Source organism: Leopardus geoffroyi, chromosome D2, assembly GCF_018350155.1.
Source record: "Leopardus geoffroyi isolate Oge1 chromosome D2, O.geoffroyi_Oge1_pat1.0, whole genome shotgun sequence".
NCBI lineage: Eukaryota > Metazoa > Chordata > Mammalia > Carnivora > Felidae > Leopardus > Leopardus geoffroyi.
Genome location: NC_059334.1, coordinates 53,649,525 through 53,676,020, shown reverse-complemented (window position 1 = coordinate 53,676,020; position 26,496 = coordinate 53,649,525). Strand labels below are relative to the sequence as shown.

The 26,496-nt window shown below is 36.4% G+C and overlaps 1 protein-coding gene across 9 annotated transcripts in view; it reads right to left on the bottom strand.

Annotated features, from left to right (window-relative positions):
- The window catches only part of EXOC6 (exocyst complex component 6), a 227,951-nt gene that overhangs the window by 68,595 nt on the left and 132,860 nt on the right, over positions 1-26,496 (bottom strand). For 8 of the 9 annotated variants that reach the window (XM_045438226.1, XM_045438227.1, XM_045438232.1 and 5 more), the window contains one exon: positions 12,378-12,557. The exons of the other annotated variant lie outside the window; for it this stretch is intronic. In XM_045438226.1, coding sequence (XP_045294182.1) covers positions 12,378-12,557 — 180 coding nt within the window. The remainder of the gene's footprint in view (positions 1-12,377; positions 12,558-26,496) is intronic. 9 annotated transcript variants of the gene reach the window in all.

The window sequence follows — 26,496 nt, the reverse complement described above, 5'->3', positions numbered from 1 at the left end:
ATAATTTAAAGGCATTAATTTATTACAAAAATGTGATCATTTTGAAGATTTGTATATTAATTTTCACATCTACGTCAATCAGATAAATCCTCCTCCAAACTTCTGTTTACCTAATCAAGTCGTCAGCATTAAAATACCAAGGGGGTACCTGGGTGGTTCAGTCGGTTAAGCGTCAGACTCTTGATTTCAGCTCAGGTCATGATCTCATGGTTCATGAGATCGAGCCTTGCGTCGGGCTCTTGCTGACAGCTTGGAGCATGCTTGGGCTTCTCTCTCTCCCTCTCTCTCTGTCTCTCCCCTGCTCATGCTCTCTCTCTCAAAAATAAACTTAAAAAATATATTTAAAAAAACTCCAACGTGCTAAATACTAAATTTGCTGAACTGTCAACTTTAGAAAACACCAACTCTTTGATAGGGTTCTTTGCTATAGAGCAGCTGTTCTCAAATTTTAATTTAAAAATGCTGATTCCTAAGCTGAGGAAATTTTAGTGCATTTAGGTCTAGAGCCAGCACTGGAATCTGAATTACTGACAAGTATCTCTTCCTGTAGGGAGCTTGGATGGCTCAGTCGGTTGAGCATCCAACTTCAGCTCAGGTCATGATCTCGCAGTTCAGTTCAAGCTCTGTGTCAGGCTTTGTGCTGACAGAGTGGAGTGTGCTTCAGATTCTCTGTCTCCCTCTCTCTCTGCCCCTTTCCCTGATTGCACATGCATGCTCTCTCCCTCTCTCTCTCTTAAAAAAATAAACATTAAAAAAAATTCAGAAGTATCTCTTCCCACAGATGATTTTCATACAAGAAGAAATAAAATATCCATTTCTGCAGACACACACAAAAACTATACTGAATATACGATTCTGAAGATGCTTAGAAAGGATAAGCCACTATGCTTCCGCATAATCTGCCACTATAGCACAAAAGAAAATACTCAAGGAAAGATGGCACACTAAATTATCTTATAACCATTTAAATGTATTTTCTCCCCAAAAAGTGAGTAACAAGTCAAAACAAAAATGAAATCATTGGTCTCAATTTAAATATATATAAGCTCCCACTGAAGATCTGTACCAAATATACAGTACTACCTTGTTCCTCTAAAATATTAGGGATTAAATTAATTAAATATTAATTCCTTAAAATAATAAAGATTAATAAAATTAAACTAAAATTGCCTTAAATACTATTTTTTAAATTATCTAATTTACTTTTCAAATTCCACTAATAAACTATATAATATTTAAGCACTACTTTTTAAAAGAAGTATTTACCCTGAAACATGGATTTAACTTTATTATATTAAACCAATGAAATTCAAAATCTGTTTATTGGTGGTAGCTAAACATCTGTGTGGGAAGCTGTCCTCTTCACCAAACACATTATGAATAAAAAACACTACAAGCAGGAATGGAGGTACAGGCAGATAGATCATTCTAATTAACCCCAGTAAGCAGTGGGCTGGCAACTATGTTAGCCAGACAATTCCTTCTTCTGGAAGACTGGACTAGACTCTAGATAATCTCTAAGTCCTTTCTAGATTTAACTTCCAATAAAAGTCAGGCAACAACATTTAACATTAAAACCACATAAGTCATAGGACTTATGTTTTCATCATAGTTCATACCATATCATTTTTATGACTTACAGGTAACAAATCAGATCAATGTGATTCATTACCATTATAGATTTTTTAAATTAATATCCAAATAAGTAAAACCAATTTGTAAGCATGTGTGTGTGTGTGTGTGTGTGTGTGTGTGTGTGTGTGTATGGTTTTCACTTGGTAAGCACCAAAATGTATTCAAAGCTGCCTATGCCACAATTTAAAAACTACAATCTGTATTTTTAATACAATTCTTTCTGGTGTCACGTGAAAGAGAGGGCGATTAAAACCTCTGATTGTATAGTTGACTATTAAAGTTCTCCTTTACAATTTTCAGTCAAGTAAAAGGACATGTGAACCCATATACTTAACTCAGAAAAAAGTTTGAACCAAAGAATAAAAAACATAAAAGGGTAGGGCTGAAAGAGAAAATAAAGTGCCAGAATGAATAAATCTATGTTTAGCTTGGGACTTTACATCTGCATGAAATAATGATGCTTAGAAACATAATATTATATACAAGGACCTTAGAGATGATCTAATCCAATCATATTACTTCAAAGAGAAGGAGGCAGGTTGTTCAGAATCAAGATGGTAGACTAAGTTAATGTTTTTGCTTCCCATCCACCCTGAGATACAAGTGAAATAAAAAGCACAGAGCTGTGAAAAGGAATAAATGTTTAACAGTGGAGAAAATGAAAGTACTTGGGGGAATTCATAAAGGGGTAAGACACTGCCCATTATATGCTAACAGGAACTACAGTGGAGCTGAGAGCCAGCTGTATATTAGAGTTCAGAGATGGCAGGCATGAGAGAGGATGGAAATGAAAAATGGGATGGAAAAATAGGGAAGGAAACTGAAGATTTCTCACACACTGTGCCAATGATCCCTTACCTACAGAGCATGGTCAATTTTCATAATGAAAGAACATTTAGGGGACAGCTGAGGCCTCTGGTATAGGTGGAAAGAAATAGAGAGGGAAGGAAAAAGAAAGGGGGAAAGAAAAGCTCTGCTCATTCTGGCCTGGGGCAGTGATAATAGAAAGAAAGGCAGAGAAGGCTACATAATTTAAGAAGCTCAGTGCAAAAGGTAAATGTGGAGCCCTTTGTTCAAAAATTATTAAGAACCGCAAGAAAACAATAGCTGAGCACCAAATCACATGCAGGGGCCTTCTAAACTCAAGATCCATGCAACTTCACAGGTCACACATCTATGAAGTTGACCCTAAAGAGAAGAGGCCAGAATCTCATGGTTAGCTCCACACCTCCTCACTCTAAGAGGAATCCTAGGCAAAATTAACCCCATTTTTTAAAGTTTTTACTTATTTATTTTGAGAGAGAGGGGGAATCCCAACAGGCTCCCCACTGTCAGCATGGAGCATAATGCAGGGCTTGATACCATGAACCGTGAGATCATGACTTGAGCCAAAAGATACTTAACTGAGACTGAGCCACCCAAGTGCCCCGAAACGACCCCCAATTTAAAAAAATTCCCAGTCGATTTCTACTCAAGGGAAAAGTTTACCAAAAAATAGGGTACTTACACAGTAGCAAAGTAAGCTCATATTAGTTCTCCAGGCCTTCTTTTTTTTATTTTTTAAAAATGTTTTAGGGGCGCCTGGGTGGCGCAGTCGGTTGAGCGTCCGACTTCAGCCAGGTCACGATCTCGCGGTCCGTGAGTTCGAGCCCCGCGTCGGGCTCTGGGCTGATGGCTCGGAGCCTGGAGCCTGTTTCAGAGTCTGTGTCTCCCTCTCTCTCTGCCCCTCCCCCGTTCATGCTCTGTCTCTCTCTGTCCCAAAAATAGATAAACGTTGAAAAAAAAATATTATTTAAAAAAAAAAATGTTTTATTTATTTTTGAGACAGAGAGAGACAGAGCATGAGCAGGGGAGGGGCAGAAAGAGAGGGAGACACAGAATCTGAAGCAGGCTCCAGGCTCTGAGCTGTCAGCACAGAGCCTGATGAGGGGCTTGAACTCACAAACCATGATATCATGACCTGACCCGAAGTTGGACACTTAATCGACTGAGCCACCCACGCGTCCCCAGGGACTCTTTATTAAAAGAGAATGAACAAAATGAAGAAACAAAAAAGTATTCAAGGGTAATTAGATAATTTAAGAAACTGAAAATATCTATCAAAAAAAAACACCTTCTAATACTCAGGAAGAGTTGAAAGATAATATATCCATTTTTTAAAGAATAGTACTCTATGACAGAGGAACATTAAAAAGAGAAGTGCTTCACTAGAAATTAAAAGTTAATAAAATATTCTATAGAAGGACTAAAAAACAGAATTGGGAAAATCTCCCAAAACAGAACACAAAAAAAGATAAAGAGATAGGAAATGAAGGAGAGGATAAAACACATAAAGAACTGCTCTGGGAATTCAAACATCTAACTAAATAATTTCAGGAAAGAGAGGACAGGAAATGGAAGGAATAAAATTATCTAAAAAAATAATTATCAAGCACAAAGCCATTCAACCTAGAATTAGATAACCAGCTAAACTATCAATCAAACACAGGACAGAAGAAGATATTTTATGATATGCAAGGACTGAAATAGGAGGAAGTTATTGAGACAGCTTAGCAAACCAACCAGTGAGGCAACAAAAACATGTGGAATCCAGGAAACAGTTCTCTACCCAGAGATCAGAAAAGGAAAATGTCAGGTTAACAGCTACATAGCAATTCTACCAATTCCAGAGAGCAACTGGTACAAATTAGAAGACAAAGGCCTCTGGAGGCACCTGAGTGGCTCAACAGATTGAGCATCCAACTCTTGATTTCTGCTCAGGTCATGATCTCCCGGTTCGTGGTTTGGAGCCCTGCATCAGTGCAGAGCTTCCTTGGGATTCTCTCTCTCTCCTCCGCCCCTCCCCTGCTCTCACTCTCTTCAAATAAATAAACAAATAAACTTGAAAAAGAAAAAGACGACAAAGGCCTCTGTAGTCAGAAGATGGATGAAGAATTAATAAAGCGAAAGGGTGGGGGGACTCATACCTTTATCTTACATAGAATTAAGATACTGACTAAAGCAGGGGTGCCTGGGTGGCTCAGTCGGTTAAGCGTCCAACTTCGGCCCAGGTCACGAACTCACAGTTTGTGGGTTCAAGCCCCACATCGGGCTCTATGTGGACAGCTTAGAGCCTGGAGCCTGCTTCAGATTTTGTGTCTCTCTCTCTGCCCCTCCTTTGCTCATGCTCTCTTTCTGTCTACCGGAAATGAATAAACATTAAAAAAATAAAATAAAAAAAAGATACTGACTAAAGTAGAGGAGCAAGAAAATAGGAATATAATTATTTTATATAAAGAAACAATAAATAGAAGAAATAAAAACACAGTATAACAATCAATGGGAGAAATAGGAGGAAAGGAGATGTTGCTATGCACACACCTATCTTGCATAGTAAGGAATCACTAGATAGTCTCTATCTTTTATTAAGATCACCACCAGAAGAAATAAAAACATATGGTGAAAAATGGCAGTCTGGGAGAGTGGGACGAGGTGTCAGGAAAGAGCAAGGAGAGTGGCTATCTTCCATCCCAAATTCTTCTGGACTATTTGACTCATTTCTAGGTACGTGTATTAACTGGAATAAAAGTAAATTGAAACAAAACAACCTTTATTTTAGGCTCTATGAAATCAGACAGACGTTAACAAATTAATCCAGAGGTTGAATGATGTGTCTGTTTCCACAGTGCTGGTTATTGGAAGAATCAGGCCCAGACTCCAAATCTCAAAAGTTTTAATATAGTGGTGCATCTTCAGAAAAAAACATTTTAAGGAGAGAATGATTTTTTTAAAGTAAGCTCTACACCCAATGTGGGACTTGAACTCATGCCATCAAGATCAAGAATTGCATGCTCTACACACTGACCAGCCAGGTCCAAGGAGATGTGATTTTTTTAAGTTTATTTATTTTTGAGAGAGAGAGAGAGAGAGCGCGCAGAAGACACAGATTCCAAAGCAGGCTCCAGGCTCCCAGCTGTCAGCACAAAGCCCCACGTGGGGCTCAAACTCACAAACTGTGAGATCATGACCTGAGTCAAGGTGGCATGTGTAACTGACTGAGCCACCCAGGTGCCCCGAGAATGACTTTTTAAAATATTAAAAAAATTTTTTTTGATGTTTATTTATTTTTGACAGAGTGAGAGACAGAGCATGAGCAGGGGAGGGACAGAGAGAGAGGGAGACACAGAATCCGAAGCAGGCTCCATCCAGGCTCTGAGCTGTCAGCACAAAGCCCGATGCAGGGCTCGATCTCATGAACCTTGAGATCATGACCTGAGCTGAACCGACTGAGCCACCCAGGCGCCCCGATTTTTAAAAATATTTATTTACTTATTTATTTTGAGAGAGAGAGCGTGAGTGAGTATAAGTGGGGGAGGGGCAGAAAGAGAGGGGAAGAGACAGGGAGCGAGAGAGGGAGACAGAGAATCCCAAGCAGGCTCTGTGCTGTCAGTGACAGCACGGAGCCTGATGCAGGGCTCGATCCCATGAACTGTTAGATCATGACCTGAGCTGAAATCAATAGTTGCACACTTCATCAACTTAGCCACCCAGGTGTCCTGATTTTTAAAGTTAGATACTATCCATTTCTGTCCAAATCATATATCTTCATTTATTATTGGATATATATTTGTTTTTCACTTAAAGAAACCATAATATGTTTCAAAATTATATATGGAAATAAAAATGCATGTTAAAAAGTTAGTGGCACCAGATACATTTAGTAGGGAGGGAGACTATGGCCCTACACATAAAAAATTTACAAAGGATACTAAATTAGGCTGTCAATAAAACACTTATGGCCTATGGCTGGAAGCAATCAATTAAGTGAAGGGAAAAACCCTTCAAAGTAAACAATTAAAAAGGGAAATATTTTAAAAGGGAACTAGATGGGGGAAGTAGATACAGAATTTAAAGATCGAATAACATTTCCCTGTCCTGAAAGTAGTTCCTACTATAATAATTTTTATTTTACTTTTGAACATACATACTCTGATTTATTTCTTGAGTTAAAAGTAAATCATTTTTCTTTGGCAATGTGATTTTAAAATCTATACCATATTTAGTGCTATGCCGGTAAATGTTTAACAACAATTCTCTGGGAAAAAAGCCTTCATTCATAAGATTTGCTGATTTCCACAGTCTAACTACTCCTACCTACAGCTACCAATGTGATGTCACTGAATGCACAGTTAGGCAGAATTGTGCACAATAGGCTTTCATAATATGTATTGCCCACCACTATTTTAAAGCCATTTTCTCCCAGTAGAAAGGCATCTCTAATCTTAGAGTAAGATATATGGGGAAATGATTCTATTAACAGATATTCTTTTTGTAAACAGCTTTTTAGGCATCTATTCTGTAATAAAGATGCCAAACTCATTATTCCTAGCAATCATGTCTATTTTGTTTTATCATTTGTCACAAGACTTATATTAATGCATTAAACCAAAAGTTAAGCATATTTGAAAGCAAAGAAACATATATCTTTCTTGGAAGAAAAACTGGTATTTACAATTCAAACAGAAACAAGATCAGTTTATTTATGAACTTTAGAGTGGTAGCAAATAAAAGCACAGAAAACTACATTATGGCTAAAGATAAAATGGAATTCTGAGAAAGGAAGAAATATGAGAAAATTGATCATTCATGGTCTTCCATTTACTTCTACTATAAAAGATTTGTTAGCATAAAATTTGGGTAAATTGGGCCCCTTTGCAAATACACATATGAAGAAATTAAAGAGTCATTACCATTTATACATCTCCTTTAGTGGTTGTAAATCCATAAAATTATCTTTATTGAAACAAACACATGACTATTAGCATTTATGAAGAAAGTAAATGTTTGTTGTTCTTTCTAGAAGCAGACCAGTGCTGGGTTTTTCGGTAGTACACTCACAGTAAAATGTTAGTGAATTCCATTGGCAGTCTTCATGAACAGTAACTACATTTGTTCAAGTTGCTTAACAACCTTTTCTATTTACATATGTGTAAGTGGTGAATGAATGTTTAAAAGCTTCTTAAAATTCCTTTGGTTTTAAGTTTTCTAGCTAATATAAAATCTTACTTTAAAAAAACAAAACTTACTTATAAATCAGACTTAAACTAAGTCTCATAATTGCATAGAAGAAAATGACTTGTATAATACATGCCAAAATGTTAACAGTGGTTATCCTTTGACAAGATAACAGGTAATTTTTATTTCTTCTATACTTAGATGTATTTTCTATTGTCAGGAAAAAAATATGAGAAATAAGGGTTATTTACATATCTGAAATACTATGAATATTAATATTATTTTAGGGATTAAATTTTAGATTCCAAGAATATTAATCTAGGGATGAAATAACATTTTCTTCACAGAGTAATGAGACTTCACTGGCATCTGTTAGTCATTATAAGCAGTGCACTCAATGTATACTTATTTATTCATATCAATACACTTTATAGTGAATATCTTTCACAATCAAATTTTTAATGGCTATATAATGCAAAAGTATAGAATTCAGAGCTAAATAATATCAAGCTAAAAATGTAGGCATAAATACAACACACAAAAAAGTAAAGTACATTAAAATGAAACTAATACTACAAAGGGCCTTAAAACAGTAACAGAGGAAGAAAAAAGAAGACAAAACTAACATTATTAATAGTACTTACTTTATGCCAAGAACCCTGCCAGGCGACTTTTTTACATACTATTTTAATTCATCCTATCTATGACAGTCCTATGGGAAAATGAATTATACCATTTTGCGAAGGTAAAAGGTTTAGAGGTTAAGCAACTTGCCAGGATTCTGGAAATAGTAAATTATAAATCTAAGGTTCAAGCAGAAGTCATGCTAACTCTAGAGCCCATCCTATGCTCTCCTCACTTCAGCAACCTGGACCCCAAGAATGATAAAAGATAAATGGGTTTTGTTTTAATTGAGTCATAAAAAGGCAATTTCCCTTGAGGCAGATAATATATTTAACAGGGCAGCTTAACATTTTGGGTAGTGGGGTAATACTAGTCATTAATGCAAATACTGCCTATTTAGCTTGTTGTCAATTTCTATGGTCAGCAGAGAGCTGATGAATAAGTATTTTCATATGGAAGCATATTAAATTACTTTACTTTTCCCTCTCCTGCATAGACCTGTACTGGCTCAAACAGTGCAAGTGAAGAGACATAGGTAAGGGAAGTAATATACCAATTCTCTCACTCATCCAAACCTAGAAATAAGAAGTGCCTACAGTGAATATTATTGCTGGTCTTCCAAATCCTACACCTTTCTATTGCTACCATAATGTAGTTAAAAAGTGAAAATAACAAAAAGTTCTTCCCCTGGGCTCCAACAAAACCATTATTATCCATTAATTTCTATTGTTCTCATATCTTGTGAGCAGACAACAAAATTGTACTGGTTGGATAATAACTTTTTGGAACCGTTGGAACCTTTCCCAGGAATGTGGTCAGTAACTGGACATCATGATTACCTGTGATTGAGAAAATATTCTTTTACAACAATGGCAGGGACTGACAAAAACTAAATACACAATGACACTAAAAGTGGAGCTTTTAAACTAAGTGTTCTGTCTTAGGTATTTTTTAGGGTTGTGCAGTCAAAGAATCAGCTTTATCCCACAGCATCAACTTTTGTGTCTAATTATTTGCACTAATAGCCAATACTTGCACCATCTGAAAGAGTGATCCTTGGTCTCACAGCTCGCATTGACTCTAACTCACTGCCTTGACCCTGAACAATGTCAAGCTAGGATAGTTAGGGCACATGGCCACTACTTAACTCTCCATGTCTGTGAGTGGGATAGCTACTTCTGTTAAAGCTGACTGATTTGGGACTAAATGTGATAAATAATCTTCTGAAGCTTGAGAATTGAAGGAGTCCAGAATGGGCCTCTCCCTCTATCAGGGTCCAAGGGTAACCTGAAACTAAGGAATTCTTTTCAGCCTAAAACATTCAAACAAAAATGGTAGCTTACATAACTATGTTGCTTAGAAAAACAATACATTTAATAATATTGCTTCTGATCTTTGCTTAAAAGAAAACAAGACAGTCAAATATTTTATACAATTTCATTATTTCAGAGAATATACTAAGCAATAATAGAATTATCAACTCTAGCTAAAACTTACTATAGTAAATAATTTAATATTTTTGCTATGGAATTATGTTTCTATTTTATTGCTTGAATAAGCATATACTGTTGTCACATCCATTTTCTCTTTTCTTATCTGTGAAATACAATTTTCTATTTATCTGATCATGTCCCATACTTATTATTGTATGTGTTGGTCTGCACTGTATAGCAGCTCATTTCCTTTACAGGAAAACCGATGTTAAATAACATAAAAATCCAAAATGGCATATGAAGAATCCCCTAAAACTATACAAAATATCATAATAGATTACATGAGTGATCTAGTTAGTCCAAGAAGATCTGTCTCTCTCAGTGTTACTACAGTACAAGAAAGCAGCCTTTCCCTCCAGATGTTAGCCTCCTGAAGTGAGATATTTGCCCCAACCATTTCTAACATATAACCTCTCTTAATCTTCTCAATTTATGCACAAAATTCCTACCCATCATGTTGTGCCAAGCTGTGAAAGATATTGCAACATAAAAATTTGATGTGTATGTATCTGTGTACATGTGCGTGCACACAGATCTGTTTACTTTTGTACATTGCTTTTGGCTAGAAACATGGAGATGGATGCTGGCAACGTGAATTCAAATTAATTCAACAATTATTTAAAATATACTACATGAGGAACATTTTCTTAGAAATTAGATGAAACAAGAATTAAACATATATACAGGTTCCCTTTTTCAACACAAAGAGAGCAGTTAGGAATATAATATAATCCCTGGGTAAGCTTCTAAAATCTCTTTGGCACAGATCCACTATTAAAATCTCTTTAGGAAATTCTTCTATTTATTTTTTAGCAACACCTGCCTTCAACTATTCTAAATGGCCCTCTGGAGCAAATCGCAATGGAAAGTCAAAAAATTAGGAGAATAACTTTTTTTTTTTTCCATTTTAAACAGGAGAGATGGGCAGAGGCTGTTGGGGAGGCTTGAGATTAAGTATTTTTGTATTCAGCTACACCTCCTTTCTTTTTTCTTTCTTTCTTTCTGTCTTTCTTTCTTTCTTTCTTTCTTTCTTTCTTTCTTTCTTTCTTTCCAGGTGGGGTTTTTTTCTTGTGTTCAGCTACATTTTATTGTGAAATAAAAAGGTCAACAATTTTTTTTCTATTTTATTTGTAAAAGAATTACTCCACTCATGTTTTAATAATTCTATTATTTCTAATACACCTAATGAAAAGCATGTTCATCCCAAGATAACCTTTTTGGTCTTTGCATTCCTCATCTGAAGAATCCAATGCTTCAGCCTATTCAAACCCAAACATCCCTGCAATTTATACATATATTTTTAATGTTTCATCAATAGATTGTTCAAAATGTAGATGCATTATTACTATGTATCAGGATAGAACAATGTTCCAGCTTTACTCCTCATCTCTGGCCTAAAAACACCTAATAATTTCTTGGCTTTTCTAACTGGAAAAGTCATTGATTATATTGACTTTAATGAGAACTACCCCTATTAAGAGTTTATTTCAAGATGCTCAACGTCACTCATCAGGGAAATACAAATCAAAACCACACTCAGATATCACCTCACTCCAGTCAGAGTGGCCAAAATGAACAAATCAGGAGGCTATAGATGCTGGAGAGGATGTGGAGAAATGGGAACCCTCTTGCACTGTTGGTGGGAATGCAAATTGGTGCAGCCACTCTGGAAAGCAGTGTGGAGGTCCCTCAAAAAATTAAAAATAGACCTACCTTATGACCCAGCAATAGCACTGCTAGGAATTTACCCAAGGGATACAGGAGTACAGATGCATAGGGGCACCTGTATCCCAATGTTTATAGCAGCACTCTCAACAATAGCCAAATTATGGAAAGAGCCTAAATGTCCATCAACTGATGAATGGATAAAGAAATTGTGGTTTATATACACAATGGAGTACTATATGGCAATGAGAAAGAACGAAATATGGCCCTTTGTAGCAACGTGGATGGAACTGGAGAGTGTGATGCTAAGTGAAATAAGCCATACAGAGAAAGACAGATACCATATGTTTTCACTCTTATGTGGATCCTGAGAAACTTAATAGAAACCCATGGGGGAGGGGAAAGAAAAAAAAAAAGAGGTTAGAGTGGGAGAGAGCCAAAGCATAAGAGACTCTTAAAAACTGAGAACAAGCTGAGGGTTGATGGGGGGTGGGAGGGAGGGGAGGGTGGATGATGGGTATTGAGGAGGGCACCTTTTGGAATGAGCACTGGGTGTTGTATGGAAACCAATTTGACAATAAATTTCTTATATTGAAAAAATAAAATAAAATAAAATTTGCATACATTAAAGTTCAAAAAATAAATAAATAAATAAAATAAAATTCATTACACTGGAGAAAAAAAAAGAGTTTATTTCAATTTAAGTCTATACCGAATTTCAGGGTTTTGTTTTGGTTTTGGTAGAAACAAAGTTGTAGTTATTTTGGCTGAAAGTAAAATAAATTAAAACTTCAAACAATTGGCTAGGTTATTAGAATTCTTCACAAATAGACGTGTAATAATGGAAAGAAAATATTCAAGCCATGAAGTTGGTTTGAGCCAGTAAATCTCAAATTAAGATTAAATTCTACATATATTTTAGTAAGCAAAATTATAATACAATTTTCTGGGATTTTTGATACTTACAGGTAAATGAGTAAACACTTGAAAGATGCTTCTTAAAAAATTAATAAGATCCATTAAATAACCACTAGCTCTTCCATCTGGCTCAGACATTGTCCAGTCATAATCAGCAAGCTGAACAAATTCATCAATTTTTTGATTAAGTTTGGTATATATTTCTCCTTCTGCTGCATGTCGGGCATCCTGATAAGGGATAAAGTAACAAAAACAAAAAGTTATAGAAGCAGATAATTTAAAAACCTTTCTTGGGTGCCTGGGTGGCTCAGTTGGTTAAGTATCCAACTTCGGTTCAGGTCATGATCTCATGGTTTACGAGTTTGAGCCCCACATCGGGCTCTGCACTGACAGTGCTGAGCCTGCTTGGAATTCTCTCTCTCTCTCTCTCTCTCTCTCTCTCTCTCTCTCTTTGCCCCTCCCCCACTCTTGTTCTCTCAAAAGAAATAAACTTAAAAACAAGTGTTCTCAAAATTCTAAAATTTATTTTATATTTTTCTTTGATCTAATATTTTAGTCATTTATTCAAAATCCAAGAAAATTGTTAGTTTTTTGGCTGGCAGTAGTCTATTTGACTGACATCACTTTTTCCCCCCAACCTCCTTTATGGGGTAGGATAATTTATGAGTTATTAATCCTGAACTGTTCTCACAGCTTTAAGAAGACTCATAGGAGAGACAGAAGTTTAAAAACAGAAGTTGTCAAGAACACAGAAGACCACCTCTGTCCACTGACTGCGAAGAATAAAGTTGGATGGTAACAGAAGAAATGGAATAGTTTCAGCTGTCTTAAGTTCAAGAGGAAAAAAAGAAAAGAGAAGAAAGAGATAGTTAACTTCTCAGAGGAGGAGAAAAGAAAGGATGAGAGTGATGCAAAAACACCAGAGTGAAGATCTCCAAACAGTCTCTCCTCCATAAAAGCAACAAGAAAACTTGCAAAAATAGTCAAAATCAACTTTTCCAGGACTCTGGAAATTGATTTAAACCTTGCAGTAATCCAAATAGTGTTTATTCAAGAAAAACAGCTTGGTAAGAAAAGGAGCATTGCAGGGTTTTAATGTGCCCTTATTTCCATTCTTCTTCCCCTACTTTAGTTTCACAGTATCTTTGAAAATCAACATCCTACAACTATAGTGAAAAACAGTAGCCTGACAGCCATCAAATGGAACAGAATGGGCTTGGAGCTCCTTCAAAACCACATTCCTGGAGAATTATCATTATTTCAACTACCTGATGGTTTCCTGGAAGACCCCACTTACAGGGATGTCTTTCTTTGATTTAAATTGGGGCTTGTCCAGTGCATAAAGCCTTTTCTCTGGGGACATTTGTTGAAAACAATTAAAGGTAATTGTTGAATATGGCATATGCCTGAAGGAATGGATAACAGGGCACACAGTCAGCTAACTTTAGCTTAAAAGGAAAACCTGGGGAATGAGATATACACAGATGACTTTGAAAGGCTCTTACATATTCCTGGGAATCTACAAGGTTATGTACACATGTAGGGCTATGCACAAGCTCAGAAAAGACCTGAGAAGGCTCTAAGCTCTCATTTATGACTGACTTTGAAGCTCTGTACAAGCATGAAGTAAAGGCTAACGTAGAGTTGTCAAATGCCTGAGTGTTGAAGGTATGCCCCAGTACCTACATAGAGTTCTTCAGCAAAGACTGGGAAACTTATTGGTTCTAGGCTTTTCAGGAAATATGTGTCCAATCATTAGTTGGTCACTAAGCTAACCAAGCAGAGACTTCAGTGGCCACAGAGGAGAAAGAATAGAGACTTTATAGAATTAATTCAGAAAAGTCACAACCAACCAGCCAACCAACCAACTTTGGGAAGAGAGGAGAATCAGATTTTCAGAATTGCCACAATGTATTATTTAAGTGTCCTGTTTTCAACAAATTTATGTCACGCAAAGTAACAAGAAAGTATGACTCATATACAGGGGGAGAAAAGCAATCAACAGAAATTCTTAGTGAGAAGGCCCAGTCATTGAACTTTTAAGACAAAGACCTTAATTCAGCTATTTAAAATATGTCCAAAGGACTATAGGAAACCACATCTAAAGAACTAAAGGAAAATACTGCAATGCTTCACAAAATATAATGTAAGTAAAAAGGCAGAATTTTTTAAAATAGAAATTCTGGGAGTGCCTGGGTGGCTAAATCAGTTGAGCCTCTGACTCTTGATTTCAGCTCAGGTCATGATCCCAGGGTCATGGGAGCCTTGCATCAAGCTCCATGCTGAGCGTGGAGCCTGTTAAAGATGCTTTCTTTCTCTTTCTCTCTCTCTCTCTCTCTCTCTCTCTCTCTCTCTCTCTCTCTCTCCCTCTGCCCCTCTCCCCTGCTCACACTCTTGCTCTCTCTCTCAAAGAAAAAACAATTTTTTTTTTTAAATAGAGGGTCAGTCAGTTAAGCATCCCACTCCTGATTTCAACTCAGGTCGTTATCTTACCGTTCCTGTGTTCAAACCCGGCATGGGGCTCCATACTGACAGTGCAGAGCCTACTTGGGATTCTCTCTCTCCTCTCTCTGCCCATTCCCTGCTTGTGCTCTCTCTCTCACTCAAAATAAATAAACTTTAAAAAAATAGAAATTCTGCAGTTGAAAAGTACAATAAATGAAATGAAAAAATTACTACAGGGGTTCTACAGATTTGGCAGGCAGAAGAAAAGGATTAGATTAACAATATAAACCAACTAAATCTAACAGACATCTATAGAATACACCACTCAAAAACAGCAGAGCATGAATTACTCTCAAGTTCACATGGGATGCTATCCAGAATACGGCATATGTCAGGTCATAAGGCAAGCCTTAAAAGGACTGAAATCATACAAAGTATGTATTCTAACCACAATGGAATAAAATTAGAAATCAGTCATAGAAGGACATTTGGAAAATTCACAGATATTGGAAATTAAACAACAGACTAAAATAAATAACCAATAGGTCAAAGCAGAAATCATGATCACAATAAGAAAACATTTTGAGATAAAAAAAACAAAAACACAATACCAAAACTTATGGGAGGCAATGAAAGCAGTGCTAAGAGAAAATGTTACAGTATACATGCCTATATTACAAAAGAAAAAGAACTCAAATCAATAACCTAAACTTTCACCTTAAAAAACTAGAAAAAGAAGAAGTGGTAGTTGTGGGTTCTCATTCAGAAAACAGCACTCTGATGGAGGCCACAGATTAGGCACTGTGGCCTTTGAACCATAGCAAAAGATCCCCATGTCTATGTGTTTCTTTTAAAGGCTCATACAGACTTAGGGAACATCTTGCAAGTTAAAAATTAAAACTAGATGGATCTCTGCCTTTCCCTCAGTTTTTGTTTTGTTTTGTTTGTTTGTTTTTGAACTGCACAAGGTTCTGGAATACTTTTTACAAAAAGGTGAACAACTTAACACTCTGAACAGTAAAGCATGAGGGACAATGCCATATTTCTGACAAAACTAATACTTATTTAGAAATATTTAGATTTCTTAATTTTTTAAAATGTTTATTTACGTTTGAGAGACACACGAGAGAGACAGACTGTGAGCAGGCGAGGGGCAGAGAGAGAGGGAGACACAGAATCCGAAGCAGGCTCCAGGCTCCAAGCTGTCAGCACAGAGCCCAACGCAGGGCTCGAACTCACAAACCGTGAGATCATGACCTGAGCGAAGTCAGACACTTAACCAACTAAGCCACCCAGGCGCCCCCTCCCCCCCCCGTTTAGATTTCTGAGTGATACTTCAGTATCACTAGCCATTAGTAGTTACATATTATGTTTGAGTAGAGTTTAATCTAGTTTACATTTTATATCATGCCTATGAAAAAGATCGCTATAAAGACACTGAGATGAGTATCTCACAACTCAGGGAAAGATACAATACTGTAGTTCTCCCCTTATTCACAGTTTCACTTCCAGTGGTTTCAGTTACCCATAGTCAACAACAGTCTGGAAGCAGATGATCCTCCTTCTGACCTTTCCCCAGATGGTCAACAGCAGCCGAATGCTATGTCAACAACGCCTACATCATTCACTTTACTCCATGTCATCACATCGGCATTTTATCATCTCACATCATCACAAAAAGAAAGGGGAGTACAGTACAATAAGGTATTTTGAGAGAGAGACAGACAGACCGACCATATTCATATAACTTTTGTCGTAGTACACTTATAATTGTTCTATTTTATTATTAGGTATTGTTAATTTTTTATTGTGCCTGATTTATAAGTTAAACTTTATCAGAGCTAGGTATGTATTGGAGAAAACAATATAAATAGGGTTTAGTACTATCCGAGGTTTCAGGAATCCACTGGGGATGGATTGGACATACCCCTGAGGATAAGCGGGGGTTGGGGGGGGGGGAACTGTGTAACAAAACATGACTAATGCTATATTATAGGTTTAGCAAAGCATCCTGAGGAAATAGTTACTACTTATTTGATAAAAAGCTTGATGGAGATAGTATGTCATTTGAGTTGTAACTTTAAAAAATATAATCAGGAACCCTCACTAAGTATTTTAGTTTGTGTGCCTTAAGAAATTTTCAGAACAGTGTACAAAATGGTAAACATGAACAACCAAAATGTGCCGTTTTCATATTTTAAAATGCTTTTTTGCCTCCCTTTCCAATTTTCACAACATCTAACCACTCACTACTCACTGCCACATTGGGCTGATAAAACCCAACTACTAGTAGATGTCTTTCCATCGGTGTGCCTGTTTTCACAGTAGGACTGGAACGGGAATTCCAAGAAAGATTTTTCTTCTCTCCCCACTCACATTAATATGCATTAATTAATTGCATTAGCCACAGCAATAATATACATCTCTTTAACCTAACAGCATTAGGAGGAGATATCCAAGATAGCAATGCCTACAGCCCACAGAGCTATGCCACAACACGTTTTATTGATATCATTTAAATGCCAATGTCTCAAAGCAATGTAAATGTTTATTTACCACTTTGCATTTTGCCCCAGTGTTCAAAATCAGCCCCCTCTATTTCATGTCTCACTACCTTTACTGAATCTAAGCAGATGAATATCGATCATTATAGAGCTGAAGCGAGACCACTATTCTAGAAGGCATCCACATAAGGGGAGCCTAAAACTCAAAACTGTATTAATTATCCCATAATACCCATTTCCCTTATATCCCAAAGCAAAGACAACTTGAAGTCTGATTGCTCCTAACCTCTACTATACCTATCTGCACTCAAATAGCTCTATGTGATTTTTCTTGCTTTTCTGGGATGTCTCCAACATAGGCAGAAAGAGAAAGAGCTGCCTGACAAAATTCTAAAAACCAGTATCAAGAGACTCCTCTCCCCCAAACTCGTAGAGCTAAAGTACTTGGTGAAACTTTACACATTTAAAATAGCTGTTCCTTTAAAATCCTAATTTCAACCTAATTTTTTATTATTTTTAAAAATTAAGCTTATTTATTTATTTTGAGAGAGAGAGGGGGAGGGACTGGAGAGGCAGAGAGAGAGAGAATCCCAAGGTGGCTCAGCACTGTCTGGGCAGAATCTGATGGGGGGTGGGAGAGCTCGAACAAGAGAACTGCGAGATCATGACCTGAGCCAAAATCAAGACTGGGATTTAAAATCAATGATATACTAGGGGCGCATGGGTGGCTCAGTTGGTTAAGCATCTGACTTTGGCTTAGGTCATGATCTCATGGCTTGTGAGTTCAAGTCCCACATCGGGTTCAGCACAGAGCCTGGAGCCTGCTTCAGATTCTGTGTCTCCCTCACTCTCTGCCCCTCCCCTCCTTATGCTCTCTCTCAAAAATAAATAAACATTTAAAAAATTTATATTTAAAATCAATGATATACTGAGGTGCCCGAGTAGCTCAGTCGGTTAAGCGTTGGACTCCTGATTTCAGCTCAGGTCATGATCTCACAGTTCATGAGTTTGAGCCCCACACGGAGCTCTGTTCTGAAAGTGTGGATCCTGCTTGGGATTCTCTCCTCCTGTCTCTCTGGCCCTCCCCTGCTTATACTCTCTCTCTCTCAAAATAAACATTAAAAAATTTTTTTAATTAAAAAAAATCAATGGTATACTTTTAAAAAGTTTATTTATTTATTGAGTATTTATTTATTTACATAATCTCTACACCCAACGTGGGACTCAAATGCATGACCCCAAGATCAAGAGTTGCATGTTCTTCCAACAAAGCCAGCCAGGTACCCCAATGATATACTTCTTAATTACCCTTTTTACTATACAGGATTTTATTAAAAGAATATTATTTCACATTTTCCTGGATTTTTTAAAGCAATTTGGGACAATTAAAACATTAACCAAAAGTTGAGATGGAGAGAGGAACCAAATATCTAGAAATCTTGAAGTCATGAGGAAAACAAACACAGTATTTATGTGAAGAAAGAAAAATTATAAAAATGATGAAACCATTCACATTATAATGAAATTAATTTATCACAAGTATATGCTTTCTGGATAAAGTGATTCAAAGCCCACTAATTTTCTGAAAAGGAACTAAGAAAAATAAATAAACCACAAATGTATTTATTACTTTTTGTTGTTATTATCTGGAGTTCTGCTAGTTACAGCTGATCATTGAACCACATGAGTTTAAACTGCATGGGTCCACTTATATACGAAATTTTTTCAATAAATACTCATATAGTACTGTAAATGTATTTTCTCTTCCTTATGATTTTATCATTTTCTCTTCCCTTACTTTATTGTAAAGATACAGTATATAATACATATACAAAGTATGTGTTAGTTGACTGTTATCATTAAAGCTTTCTGTTAACAGTAGGCTATTAGTAAAGTTTGGGGAAAGTCAAAAGTTACATCGATTTTTGGAGTGCCTGACTGGACTGCCTCAGTCAGTAGAGCATGCAACTGTTGATCTTGGGGTCATGAGTCCAAACCCCACCTTGGGTGTAGAGCTTACTTAAATAAAGAAGTTATACATGGATTTTTAACTGCAGGGGGTCGGGGGGAGGAGTCAGCATCCCTAACTCCCAACACTGTTGAAGGGTCAAATGTAATCTATTTTTCTGAGATGATACCAAGAAAAGGTACTACTTTTCTCATAAACTATCCAAGTCAAGATAACTTTTCTCAACATAATAAATGTAATTTGGGGCATTTAAAAAAAATGTATATTTTTAAAAGTTTATTAGTACTTTCCACAGAGTATAACAGCAAACAAAGAAATCTAAGGCAGTAGGTGGCTGTGCTGTGTGAAAGAAAAGTTTCAGACAGTAGTCCTAGGCAGGAACATGTTTTAAATTCAACACCTGAAAGAACCTTGCTAAGAGCTAAGGATTCTCCTTATAATCCAGACAAATATAGTCATCAGAAAACATACGTACATGAACCGCATGAACTGACTCACTACATTTTATTTTCAAAGAACGAAGAGCAAGCAAAGAAACAAAGTTTTCACTGCATCTCTTCCTGTACTTATACACAAGAATATACACAAGAATACACTAAATCATTTGATAAGATATTTCTAAAAAAGATTTCTAATTTTAATTTAGAGACTATTAAGAAAATTAGTTTGGACCTCCTGGTTAAGTTCTACTACAGCTGAAGCCAAAATATTCTCAATCCTTAAGACTCCACCAGAAAGACAGGAACATATCAACTAACTCCTAAATTAAATTTTTAAAGATTTAACTTAGAGGCACCTGGGTGGTTCAGTCAACTGAACATCTCACTTTTGATTTCGGTTTAGGTTAAGCCCTGTGTCAGGCTCTGCACTCACAGCACAAAGACTGTTGGGGATTTTCTCTGTCTCAGCCTCTCCCCTGCTCACACACACTCTCTCTCTCTCTCTCTCTCAAAAACAATAAACTTAAAAAAAAAAGATTTAGGGGCCCCTGGGTGGCTCAGTCTGTTAAGCATCCGACTCTTGTTGGTTTTAGCTCAGGTCATGATTTCACTGTTGGTGAGTTCCAGCCCCATGTGGGGCTCTGCACTGACAGCGACAGGACTGCTTGGGATTCTCTCTCCCTTGCTCTCTGTCCCTCCCCCGCACGCATGCACACTCTTTCTCTGTCAAAAATAAATAAATAAACATTAACAAAAAGGCTTAGCTTATAAACAAAACAATTAATTCTTCTGCTTGTTAAAGAAACAGTGCCCTCTGGAGGCAAAAGTCCCACACAATTTGAGAACTATTTTTCATTTCAATATATAAGAATTAAATGATATCATACGATCAGTGGTTCTCAACCACAGGTGTGCAACAGAACTACCTAAGGAACTTTTTAAAATCTACACATGCACAAACTCCAGCCAAGTCCTCTTGGAACATGAGCATGTGTGTTTTACATAAAAATTAAGTAGTAATAGCTAAACGTTTTAGGAAACATCTGTGATTTACTATCATCCACTCCCCCTTCTTTGGAACAATCTCCAAACATATTTTGGAAAATCACTCTGCCCCCTTTCACAGCTCTATCTGGTCTAGATCGGACTGAACCTATATCTAGCTTCAAGTATGAATCCTGATGAATTTAGATGAATTAGCAATTATCACCCTCTTACCCAAAAGGTGTTACATAGCACCTCATAGAGGGAACCACTCACTCTTCCTTTAGATGATAGAGCATGAGGATCTAAGGATTGGAACTGTGACTGAGCAGCCATTTTGTTACTAGAAGGAGAGAGCCTACAGCTGCTGAGGCACCACATGCAGTCGGACAATGAGGCCCAAACTGCATAAAGCGGAGCTGAAAGAAGGACACACCAACTGGGTTCCTGGTGACATCTGCTGAGCAGCAGCCTTCAGCTTCACATGAAATCTTCCCTATTCTGGGATTTCCAGTCACATTTAGTTAATAATTTCTCTTCATCATTTAAGGCAGCTTGAGTTGGTTTCTCTGTCAGTTCTTGTCAATTTTCTGTTAACAGCCTGACTAATACAAGTATCTTATTTAAAACATTTTATTCAACATTCTAAAAAAAAAAAAGGTTACATTTAATATTACTCATTCGGAACAAGGGAAACCTTTCTTGGCATTTTTCTGAGCCTTAAAAAAATTTCAGCCAGAGATATAGTTGGAACTGTCAAAATGAAAGCGGTATGCTCGCTGGCTAATTTCTTCCTGCTCTAGTTCAAGATGATGATGCTCCAATAATCTATGACCTTGATCTAGAAATATTAGTAGCATATACCATCCAATTCATTAGCCACTTTCACTACTGCCACTGCAGAGGGGAAAAACAGATACAACTAAACATGGAACCCTACTAATTAGTTATGACAGGGAAGGGCTGTGATTGGGATAGTAAAAAAAGAAATAAATCTAAGATAACTACAGGTTTTCCAGGAAAGGAAGCAAATGGTACTACCACTGTAAAAAATTAGATAGGCAGAAAGAAAAGCCAATTTAAGAAATTATGATTTTTTTATTTGGATATTTTATTTTATTTTAAAAAAATTTTTAATGTTCATTATTTATTTTTGAGAGAGAGAGGTAAGACAGAGCATGAGCACGGGAAGGGCACAGAGAGCAGGAGACACAGAATCTGAAGCAGGCTCCAGGCTCTGAGCTGTCAGCACAGAACCCCATGCAGGGCTCAAACCCACAAACCGTGAGATCATGACCTGAACTAAAGTCGCCTGCTTAACCAACTGAGCCACCCAGGCGTCCCTATTTAGATATTTTGGATGTCAGTGTGATAATCAGGGAAAATTTTTTTATTTTCATATTTGGCACCTAAAATCAATCGAAAAACAAAAAATGATTGCTTGCTTATATACTTCAAATTAATTTAGTGAAATGGCTACTTTTCACCAGATTTTTTTCATTATACTATATTACTATGATTAAAAAACAAAAGTTGTTGATTTTAGGATATATATTGTACCTTATACTCATGCAAATCATACACCTCCACTTGATAAATAACACCCTGGGTTAAAAAAAGCTTAAGATCTGCTCCATAACTGACTAAGAAGTCAAATATAAAAAGCCAAGGAAAACTTACATTAATTAGAAGACCTCAAGTTTTCATAAAGTTCTGGAAATCTTTAAAAATTTGTCTTCATAAAAGAACACAGTCAACATAAAGAATAAACCAGGGATTAATAATCTCATAGTTCTAAAGTCAGCAAGTCACAAACAGTATACTGTATATTCCCTTAGAAGTACAGGTTACTGTAGGAGTTATAGTTAATTATGCCAAAACAATTTCCATGGAGCAAATCCAAAGAATTTCTTAGAGTAACCAGAGTTAGATATGTAAGCTGAAGCTTACATTAGCCTTTGCACAGAAAGCTATGGCCCAGATGAGAGATAAAGAAGCTGAAAACAGAAATTTAAGGAAACTGATCCTGACTGCTTCTAGAATAAATTATATTTTCCCCCAGAATAAACATTCAAAACACAATGAAACCAAAGCCAAGTTTTAAATAAACTATGCATGCTTATTAACATAAAACTAATAAATATAATTTTACATTCATTCTTCTGAGTCACTGTATTTTAAGTTTAGTATCTTTGAACTTTCTGATCTTGAGCTTTCTAGTTTCTGTGAATGGTTTTCCTTTTTAAGTTTATTTACTTAGAGAGAGAGAGAGAGAGAGAAAGCAGGTGCAGGGGAGGGGCAGAGAGAGAGGAGACAGAATCCTAAGCAGGCTCCACGGAGCCAGTGCAAAGCCTGATGTGAGGCTTGATCCCACAAACCGCGAGATGGTGACCTGAGTCGAAGTCGGACACTTAACCAACTGAGCCACCCAGGGGCCCCTCTGTGAATGGGTTTATACCAGTTCCTGCCTTCCCTCATCTCTTCTGATTGCAAATGTCTTCAAGATCCAGGCAGGTAACATGAATGAAAATGTCAGGCAAAGTGACTGTGGCAGGCAGGATGATTATAAAGCAGGAATCTCATCTAAAGGTATTCAAATTCACAACTCTACAAAACCAAATCAAATATGTCTACAGGACCAAATTTATCTACTTATTATATATACACTGTAATTATTTTTTGTAGTTATTTGCCCTTTTAAATTAACAAATTCTAGTGGTTAAGAACCATCCCAATTCAGCAGCTAGCACAGTACAACAGAAATATAGTTTTGCTCAGTAAACATCATTTAATATAGCCTGCCAGGCCAAAACTATGTATAAGTTTAGAAAAAACTTCCAAGCAATTATCACTTTGTTCATAAGAACGTGTTTGGGGATACAATAAAAGCTTTATTATCTAAACTCTTAGCTTAGACAGGACAAAATCTTTCATTTCTTATTCCTCATCAAAGTAGTCTGTCCTAGAAAAACCTAATTCCTTATCGGCCATTTCGCTTCCAGCAATATGCAGAAAATGGGTGATATATGCATACTTCATTTTTTGCACTTCGCAAATACTGCAATTTTTACAAATTGAAGGTTTGTGACAACCCTGCATCAAGCCAAGTCTAACCACACCATTTTCCCAACAGCATTTGCTCATTCCGTCACATGATGATAATTCTCCCAATATTTAAAACTTTCTCATTACTATTCTATTTGTTATGTGATCTTTGATGTTACTATTGTAAGTGTTCTGGGCACCAAAAATGGCCTGCATATAGGTCAGAAATATTTTTTTTTTTTTTTTTTTTTTTGAGAGGGAGAGCACACGCTAGTAGGGAAGGGGCAGGAGGGAGGAGGACAGAAGATCCAAAGTGGGCTCTGTGCTGACAGCATGAGCGGTCAACCATGAGATCATGACCTGAGCCAGTCGGATGCCTAACTGACTGAGCCACCCAGGTGCTCCAAAAAAACATGCTGTTCCTTTTCTTGTCCTACTGAACTAAGTAGGACTCCCATATGATGTTGAAAAGGAATGGTGAGAGGGAACATCCTTGCCTTGTTCCTTAGTGGGAAAGCTTCAAATTTCTCACCATTAAGTATAATGTTAGCTGTAGGATTTTGTATTCTTTATCAAGTTAAGAGAAGTTCTTCTCTATTCCTAGTTTACTGAGAGTTTTTCTCATGAATGGGTGTTGAATTTTGTCAAATACTTTTTCTGCATCTATTGATATGATAATTTTTCTTTAGCTTGCTGATGTGATGGATTATATCAGCTGGTTTTAAACAACTTTTTATTGTAGTTGACAAACAATGTTACATTAATTTCAGGGGTATAACAGTGATTTGACAAGCTTATATATTATGCTATGTTCACCAGAGTATGGCTACCATCTGTCACCATACAATGCTACTACAATACCACTGGCTATATTCCCTATGCTGTATTTTTATCCCTGTGATTTATTCATGTATTAACTGGCCTTTAAATGCTGAGGTAGCTTTGCACGTATGGGATAAATCCCACTTGGTCATGATATAGAATTCCTTTTATAAATTGTTGGATTCAATGTGATGATATTGTGTTGAGGACTTTTGCACCTATGCTCACAAGAGATAGTAGTCTGCAGTTTCTTTTTCTTGTAATGTCTTTGTCTGGTTTTGGTATTAGGGTAATGCTGGCCTCACAGAACGAATTTGAAGTATTCCCTCTGCTCCTATGTGAAAGAGATTATAGAGAACAGGTATAATTTTTTCCTTAAATGTTTGGTAGAATTCATCAGTAAACCCATCTGGGCCTGGCACTCTTCCTGTTTTGGAAGGTTATTAATCATTGATTCAATTTCTTTCATAAATACAGACCTATTCAGATTCTCTATTTCTTCTTGTGTGAGTTTTAGCAGATTGTGTCTTTCAAGAAATTGGTTCATTTCATGTAGGTTATGAAAGCTGTGGACACAGAGTTGTTAATAATCCTTGACTGTCCCTTTCTTCCTTGACTCACATGTTATTTAGAAGTGTGTTGTTTAATCTCCAAATATTTGGGGATTTTCCAGCTTAGCTTTCTGTTATTGTTTCTTATTTAATTCCACTGTGGTCTGAGAGCAGACACTATGATTTCTATTCTTTCAAATTTGTTAAGGTGTGTTTTATGGCCTAGAATATGGTTGTCTTGTGAATGTCTCATGTGAGCTTGAGAAGAATGTATATTCTGCTGTTGTTCAATGAAGTAGTCTATAGATGTCGATTATATCCACGTGATTGATGGTGTTATGGAGTTCAACTATGTCCTTACTGATTTTGTTTGCTGGATCTGTCCATTTCTGATGGAGGGATGTTGAAGTCTCCAACTATAACAGTGGCTGCATACTCATTCATTTCTCCTTGATGTTCTATCAGTTTTTGCTTGACATATTTTGACCCTCTGTTCCCAGGCATATGTATACTATTGATTCTTATGTCTTATGGAGAATTGACACCTTTTATTGTGACGAAATGCCTCTCTTTATTCCTGATAACTTTCTTTGTTCTGAAGTCTGCTCTGTATTAATATAACCACCCACTTTTTTGATTAGTGTTAACATGGTCTTTCTCCATCCATTTAATCTATATGTATCTTTATATTTAAAGTGGGTTTTGTAAATAACATGTAGTTAGGTCTTGTTTTATTGATCTATTCTGATGATCTCTTTCAATTAGTATTTTTAGTCTATTGATGTTTAAAGTGATTATTGATATAGTTGGATTAGTATTTGCATATTTGTTGTACTTGTTCTTTGTTCCTACTTTTGTGTTCCACTCTTTTTCTGCCTTTTGTGATAGTGAGTATTTGCATGATTCCATTTTCTTTCCTTTCTTATCAGTTATGTTTTTTTTAAACTTCTTAGCAGTTGCCCTAGAGTTTCCAATATACATTTATAATTATTCCAAGTCCACTTTCAAATAACACTATTCTTCCTCTTGTACCATTACCGGCATTCATTTCTCTTATATATAAACATATAAGCATACATAATTGAATACACTGTTGTTATCATTCTGAACAAACTCTTATCTATGCAATTAAGAATAAGAAAAATAAAAGTTTTTATTTTACCTTCATTTACACTTTCTCTGATGCTTTTCCTTTCTTTATGTAGGTCTGAGTCTCTGACCTAGATCATTTTCTTTATCTCTGAAGAAGTCATTTTAACATTTCTTGCAAGGCAAGTCTACTGGCAACAAATGTCCTCAATTTTTGTTTGTTTGAAAACGACTTTCTCCTTCACTTTGGAAGGATAATTTCACAGGATATAAAATTTTAGGCCGGTGGGTGTTTTTCAATACTTTATAAATATTTCA